Source organism: Cricetulus griseus, chromosome 2 (genome assembly GCF_003668045.3).
Source record: "Cricetulus griseus strain 17A/GY chromosome 2, alternate assembly CriGri-PICRH-1.0, whole genome shotgun sequence".
Taxonomy (NCBI): Eukaryota; Metazoa; Chordata; class Mammalia; order Rodentia; family Cricetidae; genus Cricetulus; species Cricetulus griseus.
This window is the reverse complement of record NC_048595.1, coordinates 18,390,141-18,412,213: the sequence shown is the minus strand read 5'-3', so window position 1 is coordinate 18,412,213 and position 22,073 is coordinate 18,390,141. Positions and strand designations below refer to the sequence as shown.

The window sequence follows — 22,073 nt, the reverse complement described above, 5'->3', positions numbered from 1 at the left end:
CTAACGAGCTGGACTGCACAGGTTCCTGAAACAGCGAAACTGGAAACTACTACGCTGAGTCTCTTCCAGCCTGAAACCCCAGTTCCTTCCTCAGGGACGTTGTGAGGCCTCAGGCGGAAGGCCAGGAGCCCTATACCTGGAATTGGTGGCAGCTGGCCAGGAAACGCCTCGCCCCACTGCATCCCTTCATTTTCTAACCTTCAGGCTCAACTCTACCCTCTTCCCATCCCCAACCTCATCTTCAGACACCCCAGGGCTGTAAGGGCACAGTATCAAGCCCAAGCTTATGGTTTCCGGGGAGGGAAACTGAGGCTCAGAAAGAGCAAAAGACTTGCCTGAGACCCATCAGCATGATGAGATGAAAACCAGAGCTAGAGACTGCCTCCTTGGCAGAAGGATGTTCTGTACCAGTTCAGAGCTGAGCTCACTACAGGTGTGCTGTGTGGCCCTGAGAAAGCTCACTCAGGTAGTCCCCTCCCAACCCGCAGGGACTCTGCCTCCTGTGCATACAGCATTGCTGCAAAGTAGCAGACAGGTTGTGTTTAAGAGCAGTGTGCAATGAAAGGCTGAATTGTAGTATTTCCAGGAGGAGTGTGGTTTTCAGTTGGCCACAGTTCTCATTCCCAAATGTACACCGTATGTACCTTCATACACATATTTCCTTCTTGGCTCCTGAGGAATATGAACCATCCCAAGAGGGATGGGCCATGGATGCCATGTTCCTCACCTCACCCCATAGCCTCATTGTCAATCACACCTCACCTCACCACAAAGATGGACAGGGGAGAAGGAACCCCACCACCCCAGCTTTCCTCACACTTCAGGGGAGATGCTGCAGCCTCCTGAATGCTAACACTCCAGGCACCAGATCCTAAGACCGTCCTTGATCCTTGGCCCCCTCCTGCATCCCAGGGGTGTCACCACCCATTGAAGGCCTATGCCAGAGAGTGGGGGAAGGGAGGTCTTCTCCAATGGAAGTCAGTTTCTTTGGTCTCTGACGCCAAGGAAACTTTGTGGTAGTGAGAGTGTCCACCTTGTATGCAGAGCCAGGACTGAGACCTGAGGCAAATGATTTCCTCCTGTGGTGATTGATTGGTAAATAGCTCTCTCCACATGCCAGGCCCTGGACAGAAACAGCTTCAATAGTGCCCTTCCCATCACATTGGCCGGAATCCCCTCGTTTGGAAATCTCTCACTGTGCACAAAAGGTGGGAAAATATGTCTCACCGGAAATTCCATTCTTTGGACTTCTACTGGCTAGGATTTGGGAAAGAAACGGCCAAAAGTGCAATTGAGCCATTTGTCATGTCACAGGGCTCTGCCTGTGATCATGTTCATCCGCACAGAAGACTGGAATGGCCAGCACACCATTTATACTGAGGCTATCCAGTAACGGCCATCAGGTGTGGTGATTCCATAGCAGATGGTCTGTGATTGACAATGAGGACATGACCAACCCAAGGTATAGAAGGAGAAGGTTTTTATTGTAGATATGAGGGAGAGTACAGCCAGAGGCATCAGCAAGGGTCCAAACTGAACCAGACCATGAGAAGAGAGAGAGAGAGATGGGGAGAGTGAGAGAGGAAGAGAAGAGAGAGGGGGGCAAGGGGATGGAGCGAGCCAAGAGGGCAAAAGAAGATGAGAGCAAGAGACCCAAGAAAACACAAAATGTCAGGGTTATATAGGAGAGAGAAGCTGGAGGAAGGGAAAGGAAACCCCTGGGCTGGAGAGGTTTAGGGAAGGGGGAGGGCTAAGAAGAGCAAAGAGGAGCAGAAGGTACTGAGCCAGCCTCTGCTTTGTTACGTTAATAGGTACCTCAGTGAGCCTTTTGTCCTGGGGTTTCTTTGGGACCCAGCAGCCTGGATTCTGAGGGGCTTGCCTCCTTCATTGCTGCCCTTAGTGTGATTGGAGACTGGGGACTGGACAGCTGATGCCAATGTCAAGTTCAAAGACACTAGGGGCCCAATATGGAGATATCTGATGCCATGAATCGGAAGGTCTCTGTAGAGCCTGCTGAGAACCACAGCCAGGCTCTGACTCCCTTTGGAACTGTGGGGGAACAGCCCTACTAGCAAGAGGGGTATCTGGCCTCCCTCCCTGAAGACAGAAAGGCCTGACCCACTGCTCTAGGGACAAGACAGCTGTGCAGAGAGCATTCTTTAGGAAGAAGCTTGGGTGTGGCCATTAGGGAGGGCCTCTCTGATCTTTGTGACTGTCCTGGGTGGCATTTTAAAGACTGTGCATGAGGTCAGAGGTGAAGGCAAACATATACTGCCATCCAGGGGCTTTGGAATTCTGAGCCAGCTCACCATAGAGGCTTGTGGCAATATCCACGGAATTATAAGCAGAGGGACAAGCGGGCACTATCTGATGGCTTTTTGTGCTCAAGCTGTCTCCCTCCTTCCTGGCATTCCCCCACACAACTGTCAAGGTGGGGGAAACCTGTGCAGGCATCACCCATGTGGGAAACGGTCGGTGTCTGCTGGTAGAGCAGCCTTTCCTGGCACATCCCATTTTCTTTTTTCTCCTTTTTTTTTTTGAGATTTATTTATTATGTATACAGTGTTCTGTGTGCATGTATGCCTGCAGGACAGAAGAGGGCACCGGATCTCATAACGGATGGTTGTGAGCCACCATGTGGTTGCTGGGAATTGAACTCAGGACCTCTAGAAGTGTAGCCAGTGCTCTTATTCGCTGAGCCGTCTCTCCAGCCCGCATCGTCCCATTTTCATCTTAGGACTCTGATGCAGAGGTGGAACTGTCTCATTACACGGATGGGAACCAGAAGAGGGAGGTGTGGAAGCTGGGGAAGCCTCCAACCAATGGTCTGTGGTGAGACCCCACTCTCCACTCCGCAGGAGGAGGTCGCTTAGCTCCTCCTTGTGGTGGGTTCCACATTTATGAACATGGGCCAGCAGGGCAGGTATAAGGAGGACAGGAAACAGTTGACGTAAAGCTATCCACTTAGGTTGGACTTCTTCATTGCTGTGGCTATTACCTGAAAGGAACAGTTTAAAGGGGAAAAGATCACCTTTGAGTTTGTGGGCAGCTGGCTTCCTTTGTTTCCGGGATATGGCAAGACAGAACATCAAGGGGGAAGACACACTGGAGCAGGGATGCTCACCTCATGGAAGCTGAGAGGAGCATCAAGGAGCAGCCCAGAGCCAAGACATTGTTAGTTGTGTAGAGACATTTGGCTGTTCTCCTGGGCATCTCTCAATCCAATCAGGTTGCCGGTCAATATGAGCATCACTGACTGTTCGCATTGTTAGACCCCCGAAAACTCAAGTATCCGGGGTCCCAGACCACGTTCTCGGTCACCCCAATCACCAGGCGGATTCGAGAGCTTGTTGCAAACTGCACGAGGCTTTATTGTAATTCAACGAGCTAACCCCATGTTAGCTCGGGTCTTTCACCCACCCGCCATGGTGGATGGCTAGCAAAAGATGGCTCCTAGGGCCTCCCAAGAGATCTTATAGGACAGTGTAAGGGGAGTGTCTAGGGGTACACACAGGCTCACGATTGGTGTGCCCCCAGGCTTGGAGGGCTTGCCCTGTGTTGATTGGTCAACTGGTTGTTATGGCCCATAGGCCCTCCCAGGGTGGTTGCTATGCTCTCTACATCATTGCTGAGCGCTTGTCCGCAAAGCACACCCAGGGTCATAAAGCATAGCGCCACCAGCTAACTTCTGATTGGTTTTTGTCATGAGGCAGGCATCTGACTTTCTAGTGTCTAGGACAAGGTCATAGAAGCACGTGTTCTGCCATTATGGCTGCCAAAAGGGAAGCTGGTCCCTTCAGCATGGGTTCCTCTAAAGCTCAGAGAGGCTGAGTTCCAGATCAAATCACACAGCTAGAATGTGACCAGTCTCTCCAAATCCTCTGCAATACACTTGGGTTTTTTTGTTTGTTTGTTTTTTTCAAGACAGGGTTTCTCTGTGTAGCTTTGGAGCCTGTCCTGGAACTTGCTCTGTAGACCAGGCTGGCTTCAAACTCACAGAGATCCACCTGCCTCTGCCTCCCTAGTGCTGGGATTAAAGGTGTGCACCACCACTGCCAGGCTGACTAGTAACTTTTTTCACTGACCCATCTCACCTGCACCACCTGCTTCTTAGGAAGATGAGTTGGCTTGTGCCACAGGAACTCTGGGGCTACACCTGTCTTCTCTTTTTCTGTCTCACCTGGACTGCTGAGCTGCTGAGGCTGTGTGTATAACCAGTGTGGAAATCTGCCCACAGTCCCAGAGCAAATCCCTTCACTGAAGGCCAGTGATGGGCCAAGCAGGCACCCTGATACCGCACTTGTCCACATCAGAGTGTTTATCCCTCATAAGTGTGCCCATTTCCTGTGCTTTCCATCTGCCTGGAGCACTTTATCAGCTTTTCCTCATCTACCTACCTCAGCCCTGTGTGCTCAGTAGTCATAACTCCATAGTTCCTGTAAATGCTCCCACATGTCCCTTCCAGTGGCCGTTCTGCCCAATTCTCACACATTCTCCCTTGGTCTTCACCCACTCCTCTGTCCCTTTTCACAGTCATCCAGGATTTGACCCTCATGGCAGCCTTGGGCTTCGGCTTCCTTTCCTCATCTTTTCGGAGACACAGCTGGAGCAGTGTAGCCTTCAACCTCTTCATGTTGGCCCTCGGGGTGCAGGGGTCAATCTTGCTGGACCATTTCCAGAACCAGCTCTTCAAAGAGGATGTGGCCATCAATCTGTTGAGGTAACTGAAAGCAGCTGGGTTGTTTTGGGTGCTTAGAATGCAGAGAGAGAAGGTTCTAGAAGATCAGGGCATCTCTTGTTCTAGCTCTGACATCAAAAAATACTCGGGACACACTTTTTCTAGAAGATTTTCATTGTTTATACAAAAATCTAATTTAATTGGATCCTACTGGGCGTTCCAACTCTGTGGTACCCCAGGCATCTGGAGCTATAGCCCTCCCCTGATCCTTCCTGTTTTGCTATTAATGAGTCTGATTATATAAAGTCATACAATGAACACAAGCTAGTAGAAAAATTAAGAAAAAGAGTAGACGCAAAACAAAAGAGAAAACAGCACTGTTGCCCAGAGAGGCAGTATCTTAAAGGATAACAAGGGTGGACTGACCATGTGGCTTCGTGGTGATTCAGTTGCCTAGCATGTGCAACAGCCCTGGGTTCCATGCCCAGCCTGCAAGGAGAAAGCAAAAAGAGGAGGAGGAAGAGGCAGAGGGGGAGAGGAGAGAGAGGAAGGGGAACCAGGAAGATGAGGAGAGGGAGGAGAGAGAACAGGAGGAGGAAAGGAGGACAACTCAGTCTGAGATGCTTGGTAGACAGGAAATGATCATTCTTTTATTTTCTTTAAATCAACAGCGATCCATGTAGACGTATTTAAATGAGATGGTACAAACTGGCAGAGCTAGCCTGTACACATTCTCTGTGTTAACTGGGATGACGTTTATATAAGGGAAAATCAGATTGATAAGTGACAGTTGAGGAGTAAAGATGAGATGACTGACAGATAGATACAGATTAGTCAGGTTCTCTAGAGGAACAGAACCAATAGGATGATTATGTGTATACTATACATATGCACACACATATGTATATTCATAAAAGCATTTATTGAATTAGCTTACATTAAAATAATACTAATAGACCCGGGACGCAGTGTCACACACCTTTAATCCCAGCACTAGGGGAGGCAGAGGCAGATGATGTCTGGGTTTGAGGCCAGTCTGGTCTCCAGAGTGAGTTCCAGGAAAGCCAGGGCTACACAGAAAAACCCGGTCTTTAAAACAACAATAACAATAACTTGCCCCACACTGAGAGGCAGAGAGGATGGTAGCTACTTGATCCTTGAGACAGGGTGCCCCACCAGTTGGTGTACTCCCAACTGGTGTCACACACTGGTGTCCAATGGTTGTCACACACCAGTGGAGGACAACCCGGTCCTTGCTCAGTCCTGGAGAGCGGTTGGTCCACAGTGGAAGTCTGGAAATGCTGGTTCTTCTATCAGCAAAGGAATCAGCAGAAGCAGGGTGGATCTCTTCTGTGGCAGGAGGGAAGGCTGGGCGGGCAAAAGCAAATGAGCTTCCTCCTGCTGTGTCCCTTTTTGTCTGGGTTAGTACCAGCAGGGCCTCCCACACTGAGCTGGGTCTTCCCACGTCAACTAGCAATTAAGAAAATGCCCACAGGCCAATCTGATGGAGACAATTCCTCAATAAGTGTTCCCTCTTAAAAAGTGATTCTAAACTAGCCATCACAGATAGATGGCAGACAGACAGTTCTTGTGGGACTTTACACTACTTTAAAGGGACATTAAATACTTGATAGAATGAACTGGGTGGCATTTTCCTTGAGAAAATTTTGTTGGCTGGATCAAGGTCCAAGCTCATATACAGGTAAGGAAATAAAGCCTCACAGAGGGTAAGACACGTGGCTGGGGTCATGCCCCTCAGGTCACAGGATTTTAACTTCCTTCCAGCCTCCCCATACACTCGAGAGCAGTCATGTGATATGGTCCATTCCTTTTCAAATGTTTTAGAGGGCTGAGGAAATGCAGTTGAGTTAGTAGTGTGCTTGCCTAACGTGCATAATAAAGCCCTGGGTTCTATTCCCAACATTGCAAAAAAACTGGACATTATGGCTCACTCTGTAATCCCAGTGCTTTGGAAGAGGCAGGAAGCAGGAAGATCAGAGTTCAAGGTCACCCTCAGCTACACAGTGAGTCTGAGGCCAGCCTGGGCTAGGAAACAACCCATCTTTAAAAATAACTTTTCTAAAGGCTTTGAGCTCCTGCCTGTGGGGGATTTCATACCCCCCAGGTTGTGTCAAACAACACCCTGGGGGTTCTCACAGTGGCAGCCATGGGCTGAGGAGGCTTCTGCTACCTTGGTTTAAGGTCACATAGATGTTAGCCTTTGGCACACAAACAAACTGGAACAGAGCCATTTCAGGACTGCTCCCTGTGATGTCCACAGGGACCTGTTGTCCCTCCCTGCTACCCAGCTGCCATCCTACCAAAAGCCATTTGGATCCTCCCAGCTGAGGCACCTGCTTTTCAGGGTTGAACAGTGGCACCCAGCTGCCTGTCAGGCCGGGCTGGACTAGTGGGCTTTGCCTGCCCTGCTCCCTGAATTAAGGACAGAGACCACTCCCTCTCCCAGTGGCCTGACTCAAACATGGGCTACTTGGCTTGGTACCAAATGGGTTCCAAATGAGTCCTTGTAGGCAGAGGCCTGTGGAATTGCTCGCACAATAAGAACTTGGTAAATGCTCACTGGGATAAAAATGAAAACAAAAGGGTCTTTCAGTGAGTGATGTCGACCACCCCACATGAAAGGTTCTGTCTCAACAATATTTCTCTTTTCTTCTTTTTAAACAAAAGAATAACACCACAAACCTGGTGTTGGGAATCAAACCAGGAACTAGAAAATGCTAAGCAAGCGCTCTGCGCCTGAGCCCCAGCCCCAACCCAACCATTGGTGATTTTTTTTTTTTTTTTTTTTTTTTTTTTTTGCTTCTTAGGCTCATATAACATGGACAGGTCCCAAAATCACTCTGTAGCTGAGGTTGGCCTTGGACTTCTGATCCTCCTGCCTCCACCTTCTGAGTGCCGAGATAACAGGTGTGCACTATCACACCTGATTTATGTGGTACTGGGGATCAGACGAAGGGCTTTGTGTCAACTGAGTCACACACCAGGTTCCATGGGTGTACTTTTTTAAAAATGTATTTATTAACTGGGCAGTGGTGGCACAAGCCTTTAAACCCTGTCTCCAAAAACAAAAAACAAAAACAAAATCAAAAAAGGGGTTTTCTCTACCCAAATCTCCACACTGAGCCTGCACATTTGTCCAGAGGAGGAAGGGTTCAAAAGTCTTCACGATGCCAGCCTCCATTCATGAATGTCCTTAGGTCTTTGCCTTAGATAGATACACTTAGATTTCCTTCTAACCCCTACCCCAGCGCAGGGAAACAAATATGGTCATTCTTTTTGTTTCTTTTGTTTTGTTTTGTTTTTTCGAGACAGGGTTTCTCTGTGGTTTTGGAGGCTGTCCTAGAGCTCGCTCTTGTAGACCAGGCTTTATGGGATTAAGTAGTTGCTTGGGTGGTAGAGCTGGGATGGGAAACCAGGTTTATTCTACTTTCAAACTGCCAAACCCAGGCTCCACGTGGAGAAGAGAAATTAGGACCGTGGCAGGCTGGCAGGTGCAGACCGCCCCCTGTGGTGCATCTGAGAGTGGCGACAGCAGAAAAGTGTGGGGTTTGGGGTAGAATTCAGACAGTCACATCCCTGGGGGAGAAGCGGCCACTTTGAATCACAGTGACATTTGTAGTAGAGGCTCTGAGCCTCTGAGCCTCCCTGTACCATGGGTGTGAGCAAAGAGAACTCAGACCACAGGTGTCATCCGGGTGAGGGACAGGGTAGGAGGTCCCCGTTCTGTTGCAGCAGCCCTCCTGTGTGAGTGTGGGGGTGGGGAGTGCGGGGAGAGGGGCGGGGAGGTGGCGGGGAGGGGGGACAACACCTGATGAATGAGAGGTACTCTTCCTCACTGCTCTCTCTCTCTCTCTCTCTCTCTCCCTCCCTCCTCTCCCTCCATCATCCCTCCCCCCAGCATCCAGAAAGGTACCATGAGCACAGTGCCTGTGCTCATCTCAGCAGTTGCTGTCCTTGGGAAGGCCAACTTGGTGCAGCTGGCTGTGATGGTGCTGATGGAGGCATCGGCCTTTGGAGTCACCAAGTTTGTTAAAAAGAAGTACTTCCATGTGAGTCCCAGGGCTGTGAGGGGACTTTGGAGAAGGTAGGGAAGTAGGACACTGGCCCTCCTTGATGAAGTTTTGGAGTTTTAAAAATAAAGATAGGCCCCCAAGTGGAGCTGAAAGTGATTAGACGCCACTGATGATAAAAACAGCAAGTGAAGGCCTTGAGTGTCACAAGATTATTATGGTATACATACATAAGATGAATTCCCAGAGTGTATTAGTCAATTAGCCAGGGTTCTCTAGAGAAACAGAACTGAATAAATATATATAATTCATTAGAGTAGCTTACAGGCTGTAGTCTGACTATTCCAGCAATGAGTGTCTCTGGATAGGAAGCCCAAGAATCTAGTAGTTTTTCAGTCTGTGAGGCTGGATTTCAGCTGGTCTTCAGTATACACTGGAATCCTAAAGATATAGGCTGCAATGACAGTGAAGAGATGGACTTGCCAGTGAGAGTGAGCACAAACAGGCAAAGAGCAAGTGCTTCCTCCTTCCAGGTCCTTTATACAGTCTGCCTGACATAAGATGGATTTCCCACCTTAAGTGGGACTTACAGTGGGTCTTCCTGATTCAAATGATTCCATCAAGAAAAATTGCTCTCAGAGGCTGGAGAGATGGCTCAGAGGTTAAGAGCACTGACTGCTCTTCCAGAGATCCTGAGTTCAATTTCCAGCAACCACATGCTGGCTCACAACCATCTGTGATGAGATCTGGTGCGCTCTTCTGGCGTGCAGATATACATGGAAGCAGAATGTTGTATACATAATAAATAAATAAAATCTTAAAAAGAAAAAGAAAAATTGCTCCCTGAGCAGTAATGGCACAAGCCTTTAATCCCAACACTTGAGAGGCTGAAGCAGGTAGATCTCCATGAGTTTGAGGCCAGCCTGATCTACAGAGTGAATTCCAGAACAGGCTCCAAAGCTATACAGAGAAACTCTGTCTCGGAAAAATAATCACAAAGGACCTAGCCTCTTAGGTTTTAGTTAATTCTAGATGTAGTCAAGTCAACAACCAAGACTAGTCAGAGCACAGAGTCACCAAGGCAGTGGTCAGTGAGTTCATGTTGGATGTCTTATTTTATTTTTTTTATTTGTTTGTTTGTTTTTTGAGACAGGGTTTCTTTGTATAACAGCCTGGCTGTCCTGGAACTTGCTCTATAGACCAGGCTAGCCTTGAACTCCCAGAAATCCACTTACCTGCCTTTATCCCCGGGAGCTACCACTGCCCAGTCCTAGTGACTTCTTTTAAAGCAGCCATTGTGTTCAGTATGGTGTAGCATAACTTTCTCAGAGAAGATTGAAAGTCTGGGTTTGAAGCCAGCTCTAATGATGTCTCTCCTGGTTCCTCTGCCCTAACTCTGACTGCCATGATCCTGATATGGCTGGCTTTCTCACCTCAGAGCATGAAAAAGCCAATGCCTAGAGAGGGGAAGGAACTACTCCAAACCATATAGCTTCACAGTAGCAGGGTCACATGGTCACCAGAGTCTCCAACTGTATCAGGAGAAAAGCTCGGACTTCATGTCAGACTTGGGTGTGCACCCCAGCTCTTCCCCTAGCCGAGCTGATCACTATAACTTCTTGGAGCCTCAGGCTCTTCAGCCGTCCCAGGAGGGTGATGTTACTGCCTCAGAGGTCTGGGGAGTAAGTATATTAATATACTGATATAATGCAGATCTTCAAGATGAGAGAAGTGTGGTGGGCTGCAGAGATGGCTCTGTGGGTTTATTCCAGTTTGCGGTTTACACTCAGTCCATCAGGAAGGGAAGTCAGCACAGGAACTCAAGGCAGGAACTGAGGCCAAGACCATGAGGATTGATACTTATTGGCTTGTTCATCTTGCTGTCTTATATAACCTAGAGACACCTGCCCACATGTGCCACCACTCCCAGTGAGCTGGGCCCTCCCGCATCAATTCACCTCACCTCTACCTCCCTGTTCACATCTTGGCACCGCCCCTCCTCCATGGTCCCTTTAAACTGTCTTGGTTTCTCTAGTTACTCCACGCTGTATACATGCATCTGAAATTTGGAATCTAGGAACCAAAAATAGCACACCACGATTCTTGCCAATAATTCAAAGATACAAAATATAGCAAAGGGGGGTAGCGAATGCTACAGAATTCTATTGACTACCTTTAAACTTTTTTTTCAAATTTTTTTATTTGAATTAGAAACAAGATTGTTTTACAATCCCAGTTCCCTTCTCTCTCCTGTACTCCCCTACCACCCCCCCCAACTAAAACCCTACCTATCACATACCCTTTCTGCTCCCCCTGGATGGTGAGGCCTTCCATAGGGTATCATCAGAGTCTATCATATCCTTTGGGATAGGGCCTAGGCCCAACCCTGTATTCCTCTATGTGGAATGGGCTCCCAAAGTCCACATCTAGGGTAGGGATAAGTACTGAACTACTGCAGGAGGTCCTGTAGATTTCCGAGGTTTCCTCAATGAAATCCATGTTCCTGGGGTCTGGATCAGTCCCATGCTGGTTTCTCAGCTATCAGTCTGGGGAGCAAGAGATCCCCGATGTTCAGGTCAGTTGTTTCTGTGGGTTTCACCAGCCTGGTCTGGACCCCTTTGCTCTTCACTCGTCCTTCTCTGCATCTGGGTTCCAGTTCAGTTCAGTGATAAGTTTTAGGTGTCTGCTTCTACTTCCACCAGCTGCTGGATGAGGGCTATTGGGTAGCATATAAGTCAGTCATCAATCTCATTATCAGGGGAGGGCATTTAAGGTAGCCTCTCCTCTGTTGCTTAGATTGTTAGCTGGTGTCATCTTTGTAGATCTCCAGACATTTCCCTTGTGCCTGATTTCTCTGTAAACCTAAAATGTCTCCCTCTATTACGGTATCTCCATTCTTGTTATCATCTATTCTTCCCCTGACTCAACCTTTCTGCTCCCTCATGACCTCTGCATCCCTCCTCTTCTCCCCTTCTCATTCTCCTAGCTCCCTCTCCCCCTCTTCCTGTGCTCTCAATTTGCTCAGGGGATCTTGTCCCTTTCCCCTTCTCCAGGGGACCATGTATGTCTCTCTTAGGGTCCTCCTTGTTTCCTAGCTTCTCTCAAAGTGTGGATTGTGGGCTGGTAATCCTTTACTCTGTCTAAATTCCACATATGAATGAGTACATATCATGTTTGTCTTTTTTTGATTGGGTTACCTGGCTCAGAATGGTTTCTTATAGTTCCATCCATTTTCCTGCAAATTTCAAGATTCCATTGTTTTTTTTTCCCACTGAGTAGTACTCCATTGTGTAAATGTACCACATTTTCTCTATCCATTCTTCAGTTGAGGGGCAGCTTAGCTGCTTCCAGTTTCTGCATATTACAAGTAGTGCTCTTATGAACATCGTTGAACAGATGTCCTTGTTGAATGAATGTGCTTCTTTTGGGTATATGCCTAAGAGTGGAATTGCTGGATCTTGTGATAGACTGATTCCCATTTTCTTGAGTAGTCACCATACTGATTTCCAAAGTGGCTGTACAAGTTGGCACTCCCACCAGCAGTGGAGAAGTGTTCCCCTTTCTCCACATCCTCTCCAGCATAAACTGTCATTGGTGTTTATGATTTTGGCCATTCTGACAGGAGTAAGATGGTATCTCAGAGTTGTTTTGATTTACATTTCCCTATGGCTAAGGATGTTGAACACTTTCTTATGTGTCTTTCAGCCATATTAGATTCTTCTATTGTGAATTGTCTATTTAGTTCTATACCCCACTTTTTTCTTTTTCTTTTCTTTTTTTTTTTGTTTTGTTTTTTTTTTGTTTTGTTTTGTTTTTCAAGACAGGGTTTCTCTGTGTAGCTTTGGAGCCTATCCTGACACTGGTTCTGGAGACCAGGCTGGCCTCGAACTCACAGAGATCTGCCTGCCTCTGCCTCCCGAGTGCTGGGATTAAAGGTGTGCGACACCAATGCCAGATTTCCTGTACCCCACTTTTTAAGTGGATTGTTTGGTGTTTTGGAGACTCCCTTCTTGAGTTCTTTGTATATTTTGGAGATCAGTCCTCTGTCAGATGTGGGAGAATACCTTTAAACTTTTATTGACTACCCAGGGCATTGAGATTTCCTACATCAAAACAGACTGGAGTGACATTATTGTTATTTGTTGCTCAAATCCACAATTCTATATTCATTGAATTAGCATGCATTTGTCTAGGTAGTAGCATATTATTAAAAAGATACAGTAACATAAAAATTATATATCAAGGGGGCTGGAGAGATGGCTCAGAGGTTAAGAGCAACTGGCTGCTCTTCCAGAGGTCCTGAGTTCAATTCCCAGGAACCACATGGTGGCTCACAGCCATCTGTAATGAGATCTGGTGCCCTCTTCTGGCCTGCAGGCATACAGACAGGCAGAAAGAACACTGTCTACATAATAAATAAATCTTTTAAGATATATATATATATATATATATATATATATATAATAAAAAATTAGTTCTGAATGACTCTCCTTTAAGGGAGCTAACATTGGAAATGCACATTTTAAATCCCCACAAAATATGTATGCACTTTGACCATCCATGTTCGTGGCACAGTTGAGTCTAAGTAATCAGAAGTAATATATTTAGAAGAATTAATAGGAAGCTTATGACGCGAGAAGCCTGCTCACTAATGAAGGATGCTGTCTCAGCCATTAATCAAGAAAATGCACAGCCCAATCTGGTGGGGGCATTTTCTCAACTGAGGCTTCCTCCTGTCAGATGACTCTAGTTTGTGTCAAGTTGACAAAAGACTAGCCAGGAGGGGAGAGGAGGGAGGGAGGGAGGGAGAGAGAGAGGGGGAGAGAGAGAGAGAAGATGGATATTGGTGGTTTCTTTGAGGTGGAAGACATTTGTTCACTGTTTATGTCTCCTCAGAAAAAGTTCATACAAAAACCTTGTCTATAGAGAGGAGGGTATGATGGGTAGGGTGAGGAGGAGCAGAGAAATGGAGCAGATATTGGGGTACAGAATGAGGGCAAGGGAAACTTCACTTAAGATGGGTGATGCTATGTAAAATGAATGAAAAAAATGCTATTCAAAGTAAAAACAAAAAGTGGCTGATGCTGGCGTATCAGCTAGAATAATCGGGAAACCCGATAACACAGAAGATGAGCTGGAAGCAGAGAGGGGAAGGATTTGTTTAGAACTTTCACGGTGAGGGGAAGTAGGGGGTCAAGGCGGGGGCAGGGAGACAGATGGTCTGCCAGCTCTGTGGTGGGGCCCACCCACAAAGGCAGCATCTAGAGGGAGGAAACTTGCTTGGATGTCCTCAGGGGGACACAAGTCAGGTGAGCCTCAGGGTGAGGGTGGGTAGGATGGTGAGGTGTGATGTCTCACAAACGAGAAGGGCAGGCTGCAGAGGAGCCGTGAGAAGACAGCTCTTCTTCCACGGCCCTGCGGGGTCTGCACAGTGCTTAGGCCATGTGCGGCCTCTCTAGAACACGTGCAGAAGGAGAGTGTTGGGGGTACTGCCAGGGGAGAAGCCAGGGGCCAAGAGCAAAGACAGACAGGACGTCTGCAGAGCCGAGAGCACAACAGGGAGCCAAAGCTATAGAAGGAAGGGGCGCCCTTCAGAGTCGTGTCCAGGCAGCTTGGGTCCAGCTGAGTCACTGATGGTTTATTAGGTAGAATTATGGGACTTCAGCAGAATCTCCAAGTCCAGAAAGTCCAGCTAGACTCCAAAAGTGACTGGAAAGGGACAGGAGAACCCTCTGAGGCCCCAGAGTCCCAGCATCATTTGGGCAAATTCCTCCCAGAACAGTAGCTTTCACTTTACTGAAGAATGGGGTCCGTCTGTCCCACTCTTTCCTTTGTTGCTAGGTCCCTGGTCCTGTACTAGCAACACTCTTCTCCCTCAGTTTCAGTTCAAGAGAGGAGGGACAGAGCATGTGTTAGGGTAGCCTCGGGTCCAGCCAGCTGCCACTCACAAAGCATAGTCCTCACAGTAAAATGAAGTCATCAAGACAGGGTAAGGCCAGATGTGGTACACATCTCTAATCCCAGAACTGAGAAGGTATACACAGAAATTTTTCAGTCCTAGCAGCAGCTTCCCAGATAACCTACTCAGAGGCTTAATATTAATTATAAATTCTCGGCTAATAGGTCAGGCTTGCTACTAACTAGCTCTTACATTTTATTTATTTATTTATTTATTTTTTGGTTTTTTGAGACAGGGTTTCTCTGTGGCTTTGGAGCCTGTCCTGGAACTAGCTCTTGTAGACCAGGCTGGTCTCGAACTCACAGAGATCCGCCTGCCTCTGCCTCCCGAGTGCTGGGATTAAAGGCATGTGCCACCAACGCCCGGCTAGCTTTTACATTTGAAATCAACCCATATTTCTTATCTACCCTCTGCCATATGACAGTACCTTTATTACCATGTCAGGTTCATCTCCTGCTCCCTCTGCATCTGGCTTGTGAGTCATCCAAATCCACCGTTCTTCCCTGTCCTTAGTTTGGTTTTTCCCTTATTAGACCAATCACACATGACATAACACAGTGTAAAGGAATATTCTACAACAGGAAGGTAAAGACAAAAGAACCAGAAGTTCAAGGTCATCTGTGGCTATATAATAAGTTTGAGGTTAACCTGAGCTACAAGGACCTTGTCTCAAAAACACAGCAAATGAAAAACACCGGGCTAGGGAGATAGTTCAGTGAATAAACATAATTGTTGGAAAAAAACCCAAGCCTGATGACCTGAGTTTAATCCCTGGATCCCACATAAAATGTAGGCTGTTGGGGGACTGGAGAGATGGCTCAGTGGTTGAGAACCCTGGCTGCTCTTCCAGAGGACCCAGGTTCAATTCCCAGCATCTACACGTCAGCTCACAACTACCTGAAACTCCAGTTCTAGGGGATCTGATACCCTCTTCTGACCTCTGAGGGTGCTCATACACAAACACAGATACACACACATATGCATAAATTAAGAAGAATAATACTTTTTTTTTTGGAGACACAATTTCATTTTGTAGACCATCCTGCCTTGAACTCACAGAGATCCACAAGTCATGCACCACCACCCAGCCACCTGATTTATTCTTGAGTGATGTCTGTAACCTTCTCTTTTTGTTTACTTTTTATTTATTTATTTATTTATTCATTCATTCATTTATTTTTGTGTTCTGCCTGCATGTATGCTTGCAGGCCAGAAGAGGGCACCAGATCTCATTGTAGATGGTTGTGAGCCACCATGTGGTTGCTGGGAATTGAACTCAGGACCTCAGGAAGAGCAGCCGCCTATTGTTTTCGTTTTAATTTTTTGTTTTTGTTTTTCATAGTGTCTCACTCTGAAAGAACAAATGTTGTTAGCTGCTGGACAGTCTCTCCAGCACCAATGTTCTTGTTTGTTGTCTTATTTATTTATTTATTTATTTATTTACCTATTTAGTTTTGGGGGCAGCATTTCACTGTGTAGATCTTGCTGTCCTGGAACTCATTATGTAGATCATCCCGGCCTTGAATTCACAGTGATCCACCTGCCTCTGCCTCCTGAGTGTGGGGATTAAAGACATGTGCCCCAGTTTAGATGATATTGGGGATTGAACCCAGGGGCTTTGTGCAGGCTAAGCAAGCACTCAGATGAATGAACTCTATATGAATTGCAATTTTAGGTGTATCTGAGACAGGAGGGTCTTCGTCCTGTAGCCCAGGTTGGCCCTGAACTCACAGCATCCTGTTGCAGTACAGGCATGTCCTTTTTCTGGTCCTTAGGAACAAGCAGTGTAGGTTTATGCATGGGTGAGGATGCTTTAGCATCATCCATCCATCCACCAAGTACCTATTATGTACCAGGCGCTCTCGTGACCATGGGAAATGCAACTTCAGGGAACCCTGCTGCGGAAGACACAGTTACCAATAAAAAACATGAAGTGTGTAAAAGATGAGTCACGTTAGCTGGTGGCAAATTCTATAGTGAGAAACAAAACAAAGGAGGGTGGTGCGGAGATATGAGAGGGTGGGTCAGATACCAGAGAGGTAGGAATATATCACCAGGCAAATTGTGATGCCAGCCCTGGAGGGTGTCTGGCAGCAGAGGCCAGCCCTAGCAGGGTGTGTGGTAGATTGCACCTGTGCAGGGGCCTCTGTGTCTCTTGAGCACACCTTTTACACGTCTTGTCCCTTGGTGATAACAGGAAGCAGACTGACGTGTTCCCTACTCCCCACCTAGCGCTGGCCACTTCTTCTCTGCCCATTCCCCTCTGCCCAGGGAAACAGCATTGCAAGCTGTTGAATTACCCGAAGTGAGGGAGGGCTGAGTGGGTGGAGTGAGCGAGGCTGTGGAGGGAGGAGGGGTGAGGCAGGAGAAAGAGCAGACCACACAGGGCCATGGAAAGGACAGTCACTCTGAGCGAGACGGAAGCCAACAGAGGATTCTGAGCTGGGCAGCAGCAGGGTCTGCAGCTGTTTGGAGAACAATCAATAGGGGCAAGGGTGGGAACACTTGGGAACAGGAAGTCCAGCTGGGGGTTAGTGCGGAATCTGGGGTGTCTGTGAAGGTGGCTTTGGCCAAGGGAGCATCAGTGGGGAGTGGGTAAAGAGCCGATCAATTCTGGGTGTTTTTGGGAGACCATGAAGACAGCCTTGACTCTAAATCCATTAAGAATGAGGCCTAGGCTTATTCAATTCACTATGCATGAGGCATGATTAGCACGAACCTGGCAGTAGTGGGTTATAAGACAGGCGGTGTCAACCATTATCACTCTGCCACTCCAGGTCTAGCTGCGCGTGGGCTTCACCAAGGGGAGGGCAGCTGGCTGGCCTGGGTAAGCTCTGAACACCAGGTCAGAGTTCAAGTCATGCCTCCCGCAGGAAGTGCAGCAAGGCTGGCCTCTTTACACAGGCCTGGGAAACTCACCAAGCCTCTGTGTTCAGTTGCAGGTGGAAGACCATATCATCACCATGTATGGGCATGTGTTTGGGGCTTATTTTGGGCTGCTTGTAGCCTGGTGCCTCTCTAGGTCTTTGCCCAGGGGACCGGGTGAGGAAGCCCAGACAGAGAAGGTTCAGATGGCCACAAGCTCCAGTCTGTTTGCCATGCTGGGTAAGGACAAATGGGTGGGGTAGTCTCCCGTCTGAACAGAGTTGAGAACAAGTCCTGCTGAGAAATCTCTCCTTGGCTTCTGACCCTGAGTATACTGGTCCCTTCCATAAAGGCCCTTTGGTTTTTTTGTTTGTTTGGTTTGGTTTTGTTTTTCAAGTTCTCTGTGGCTTTGGAGGCTGTCCAGGAACTTGCTCTGTAGACCAGGCTGGCCTCGAACTCACAGAGATCTGCCTGCCTCTGCCTCCTGAGTGCTGGGATTAGAGGTGAGCACAATCATTGCCCAACAAAGCCCTTTGTTTCTAGGGCTCAACTGTTGTTGAGTTTATGTAGCTTTATATATAGTTTATATTATAACACATAGTTACTACATAGAAACTTTGTCATGTTACATATATGAACCATTATATATACATTATATATTCTATATCAACTATAAAACATGTATTTTATATAAACATCATAGAGTTCATATAGAATGTCCTTGAGTTTATGTAGTTTTGGATTAAGCCTTTCCTTTTAGGGACCTCTCTTCAGTAATATTCGGTGGAGACTTGGGGGTCTCTCCTGGACCACAGCCCTTGGAAAGCAGAGGCAGGAAGGTTGAAACTCATTCCCTTAGACTTTTTTATTTATTTATTTATTTATTTATTTATTCATTCATTCATTCATTCATTCATGTTGGTGTTTTGCCATGGGTGATGGGTCCCTTGAAACTGGAGTTACAGACAATTGTGAGCTGCCACATGGTTGTTAGGAATTGAACCCAGGTCCTCTGGAAGAAGTCAGTGCTCTTAACCACTGAGCCATCTCTCCAGCCCCTACAGTAGACTTCAAATGAGTTTATTCAATATTTTTGTTCCTAACAGAAAGGAAGCTTACGGGCAAGTAAACACTGTGAGTAAAAGCAAGAATTAAGATAAGGAAACAAAGGGAGGAGCTGGAGAGGTGGTTCAGTGGTTAGAGCACTGACTGTTCTTGCAGGGAACCGGGCACCCATATGGCGGCTCACACCCTCCTTTAACACTGGTTCTGATGATCCTATGCCCTCTTCTGGTCTCTGCAGGCATCGGGCTTGCAAGTGTACACACACACACACATGCATGCAGGTAAAACACTCATACGAAATTTTTTTTAAATATTATACTTTTAACAAATATAGAGAATAGTCCAGGCATTGGTGGCACATACCTTTAACCCCAGCATTCAGGAGACAGAGGCAGGAAGATCTCTGTGAGTTTGAAGTCAACCTGGTCTACAGAATGAGTTCCAGGACAGCCAGGACTACACAGAGTCTCAAAAAAAATTTCTTTTTTTTTAGATTTATGTATGACTGTTGCACCTGCGTGCATGTATGTGAACTATGTGTATGCTTTTTGGATCCCCTAGAACTGGGGTTACAGATGGTTGTGAGCCACCATGGGTGCTGGGAAGAAAACCCAGATCCTCTGCAAGAGCAGCCAGTGCTCTTAACCACTAAGCCATCTCTCTAGCCTCTGCCTTGCATTTTAAAAGGAAGGGTTTGAAAGCTGAAGAGTGGAGTGAGGTCTGGCATTTGTAGATCTCAACACTCTGGGCCTTACATTCCTTGTCAGAAAATGTGTGTCTGTCTCCCACCAACCTGAGACTTCAGAGGGGAGAGGTAACTGATGGGATGTCCTTCTGTATGCTGCGAATATATGTTTCTCCTACTGGTTGGTGAATAAATGCTGATTGGTCAGTAGCCAGGCAGGAGGTATAGGTGGGGCTACCAGACTAGGAGAATGCTGGGAAGAGAAATGCGGAGTCACGAGAGAGAGAGAGAGAGAGAGAGAGAGAGAGAGAGAGAGAGAGGAGAGAGAGGAGGGAGGGAGGGAGGGAGGGAGGGAGGGAGGGAGGGAGGGAGGGAGGAGAGGGCGGGGCATCACTGGTAAGCCAAGACAAAGTGTAGATAGATTAATAGAAATGGGCTAATAGCCTTTAATCCCAGCACTCGGGAGGCAGAAGCAGGTGGATCTCTGTGAGTTCCAGACCAGCCTGGTCTACAAGAACTAGTGCCAGGACAGCCTCCAAAGCCAAGAGAAACCCTGTCTCAAAAAAAAAAAAGGGGGGGGGGTTAATAAATAAGAAGCCTGAGCCATTGGCCAGTTTATAATTAATATAGCCTCTGTGTGTTTATTTGGGACTAAACAGCTGTGGGATCAGGTGGGACAGAACTCCATTTGTGAAGGTGAACAGGCTCACTTGCTAGCTTCAGGCTGTTCCTCTGCTGTCCTGGAAGACAGATTTCAGAAAAGGAGTGTGATCCTGGCTAACAGCTTTCTCTGCCCTCTAGGAACCCTCCTCTTGTGGATATTCTGGCCAAGTTTCAACTCAGCTCTGGTGAAAGAGCCAAATGACAAGAAGAAGGCTGTGCTCAACACCTACTATGCCCTTGCAGTCAGCACGGTGACAGCCACCTCCATGTCATCCCTGAGTCACCCCCAGGGAAAGATCAACATGGTGAGCAGGAGGCTACCTCTTGGGCAGCATGTGTGTGTCTGTACCTAACACACATGTTTACAGCTCTCCCACAGGGCCAGGCTCTAGATGTAACATGTGTGTCTGTGCTAACACACATGTTGACAGCTCTCCCACAGGGCCAGGCTCTGGATGTAACATGTGTGTCTGTGACTAACACACATGTTTACAGCTCTCCCACAGGGCCAAGCTAGGATGGGGGTGGGGGCGCTCCTGTGATGGGCCCTACCTTGTCTGCCATGTAGGATACATCAGGATACTGGCGACTGGACAGGCTGTCTGGGGGCTGGTGTGTGTGTGTGTGTGTGTATCTGCATGGTCACGTGTGTGTTTAAATCAATGTTACTATCACACGGACCCAACTCTAGACCCTGTTTCCACTAGTTGTTGAAGCCAACAAACCATGAGCATGAGTCAGCAGAACAAACTGGAATAAAATTAGCCAGTCTTTCTTCTTCCTTCAAGAAATTTTTCCAGAAATTTTTTTCTTTTTTCTTTTTTTCAAGACAAGGCTTCTCTGCAGCTTTGGAGCCTGTCCTAGAATTCGATCTGTAGACTGGGCTGGCCTTGAACTCACAGAGATCCACCTGTCTCTGCCTCCCGAGTGCTGGGATTAAAGGCATGTACCACCAATGCCCAGCGAAATTTTGCCAGAAATTTGCAGTGGTGGCTCATGCCTCTAAACCCAGCTTTTAGGAGACAGAGGCAGGCAGATTTCTGTGAGTTTGAGGCCAGCCTGATCTACAAATCGAGTTCCAGGACAATCAGGGCTACACAGAAAAAACCCATCTCAAAAGAAAAACAAAAAACAAAAACAAAAAAAAAAGAAAGAAGTTTCAAGAATGCCATGAACACAATCAGAAGTTTTCTGCTTTGTTTTTTTAAAGTCCCACTAGTTATTTCAAGCCATATCAGTACTTTGGGTCTTGATAGCTGCTTCTGCCCAGTGGGAATTAAGAGACAATGCAAGAAGGCCGCAGAGATGGCCCAGCCCTTAAGAACATTTGTTCTTGCAGAGGATCCAGGTTCAGGTCCAAGCACCCACGTGTCGGCTCAGAACCATCCAGAATTGCAATTCCAGGGAATTCAACACCTTCTTCTGACTCCTTGGGCACCAGGCACACATGTGGAACACATACATGCAGGCAGGCAGATAAAACACTCATACACGTAAAATAAATACATCTTTTTAGAGAGAGAGAATTCAGGGGCTGGGGACAGAGCTCAGTTGGTTGAGTGCTTGCCTAGCATGTCTGAGGCCCTGAATTCAAACCCCAGCACTGAGCATGGTAGTTAGTGCTTGGCTATGATCCCAGGACACAGGGTTTCTCTGTGTAGCTTTTTTTTTTTTTTAAGATTTTATTTATTTATTATGTATACAACATTCTGCTTCCATGCATATCTGCACACCAGAAGAGGGCACCAGGTCTCATAACGGATGTTTGTGAGCCACCATGTGGTTGCTGGGAATTGAACTCGGGACCTCTGGAAGAGCAGTCAGTGCTCTTAACCTCTGAGCCATCTCTCCAGCCCTCTCTGTGTAGCTTTTGGAGCCTATCCTGGCACTTGCTCTGGAGACCAGGCTGGCCTCGAACTCACAGAGATCTGCCTGCCCCTGCCTCCCAAGTGCTGGGATAAAGGCATGTGCCACCATCGCCCGGAGAGATTTTTTTTCTATGAAATAGCCCTAGCTGTCCTGGAACTTGCTCTGTAGACCAGCTTGACCTCGAACTCACAGAGATCCCACTGCCTTTGCTGAGATTAAAGGCCTGCGCCACCACTGCCTGGCCTATATATCCAGTTT

The 22,073-nt window shown here is 47.3% G+C and overlaps 1 protein-coding gene across 1 annotated transcript in view; it reads left to right on the top strand.

The window, feature by feature from the left end:
- The window catches only part of LOC100762369 (blood group Rh(D) polypeptide), a 38,688-nt gene that overhangs the window by 3,756 nt on the left and 12,859 nt on the right, over positions 1 to 22,073 (top strand). Inside the window, exons 2-5 of the mRNA XM_027399661.2 lie at positions 4,534 to 4,720; positions 8,598 to 8,748; positions 17,611 to 17,773; positions 20,085 to 20,251. Of these exons, the coding sequence (XP_027255462.1) occupies positions 4,534 to 4,720; positions 8,598 to 8,748; positions 17,611 to 17,773; positions 20,085 to 20,251 (668 nt within the window). The remainder of the gene's footprint in view (positions 1 to 4,533; positions 4,721 to 8,597; positions 8,749 to 17,610; positions 17,774 to 20,084; positions 20,252 to 22,073) is intronic.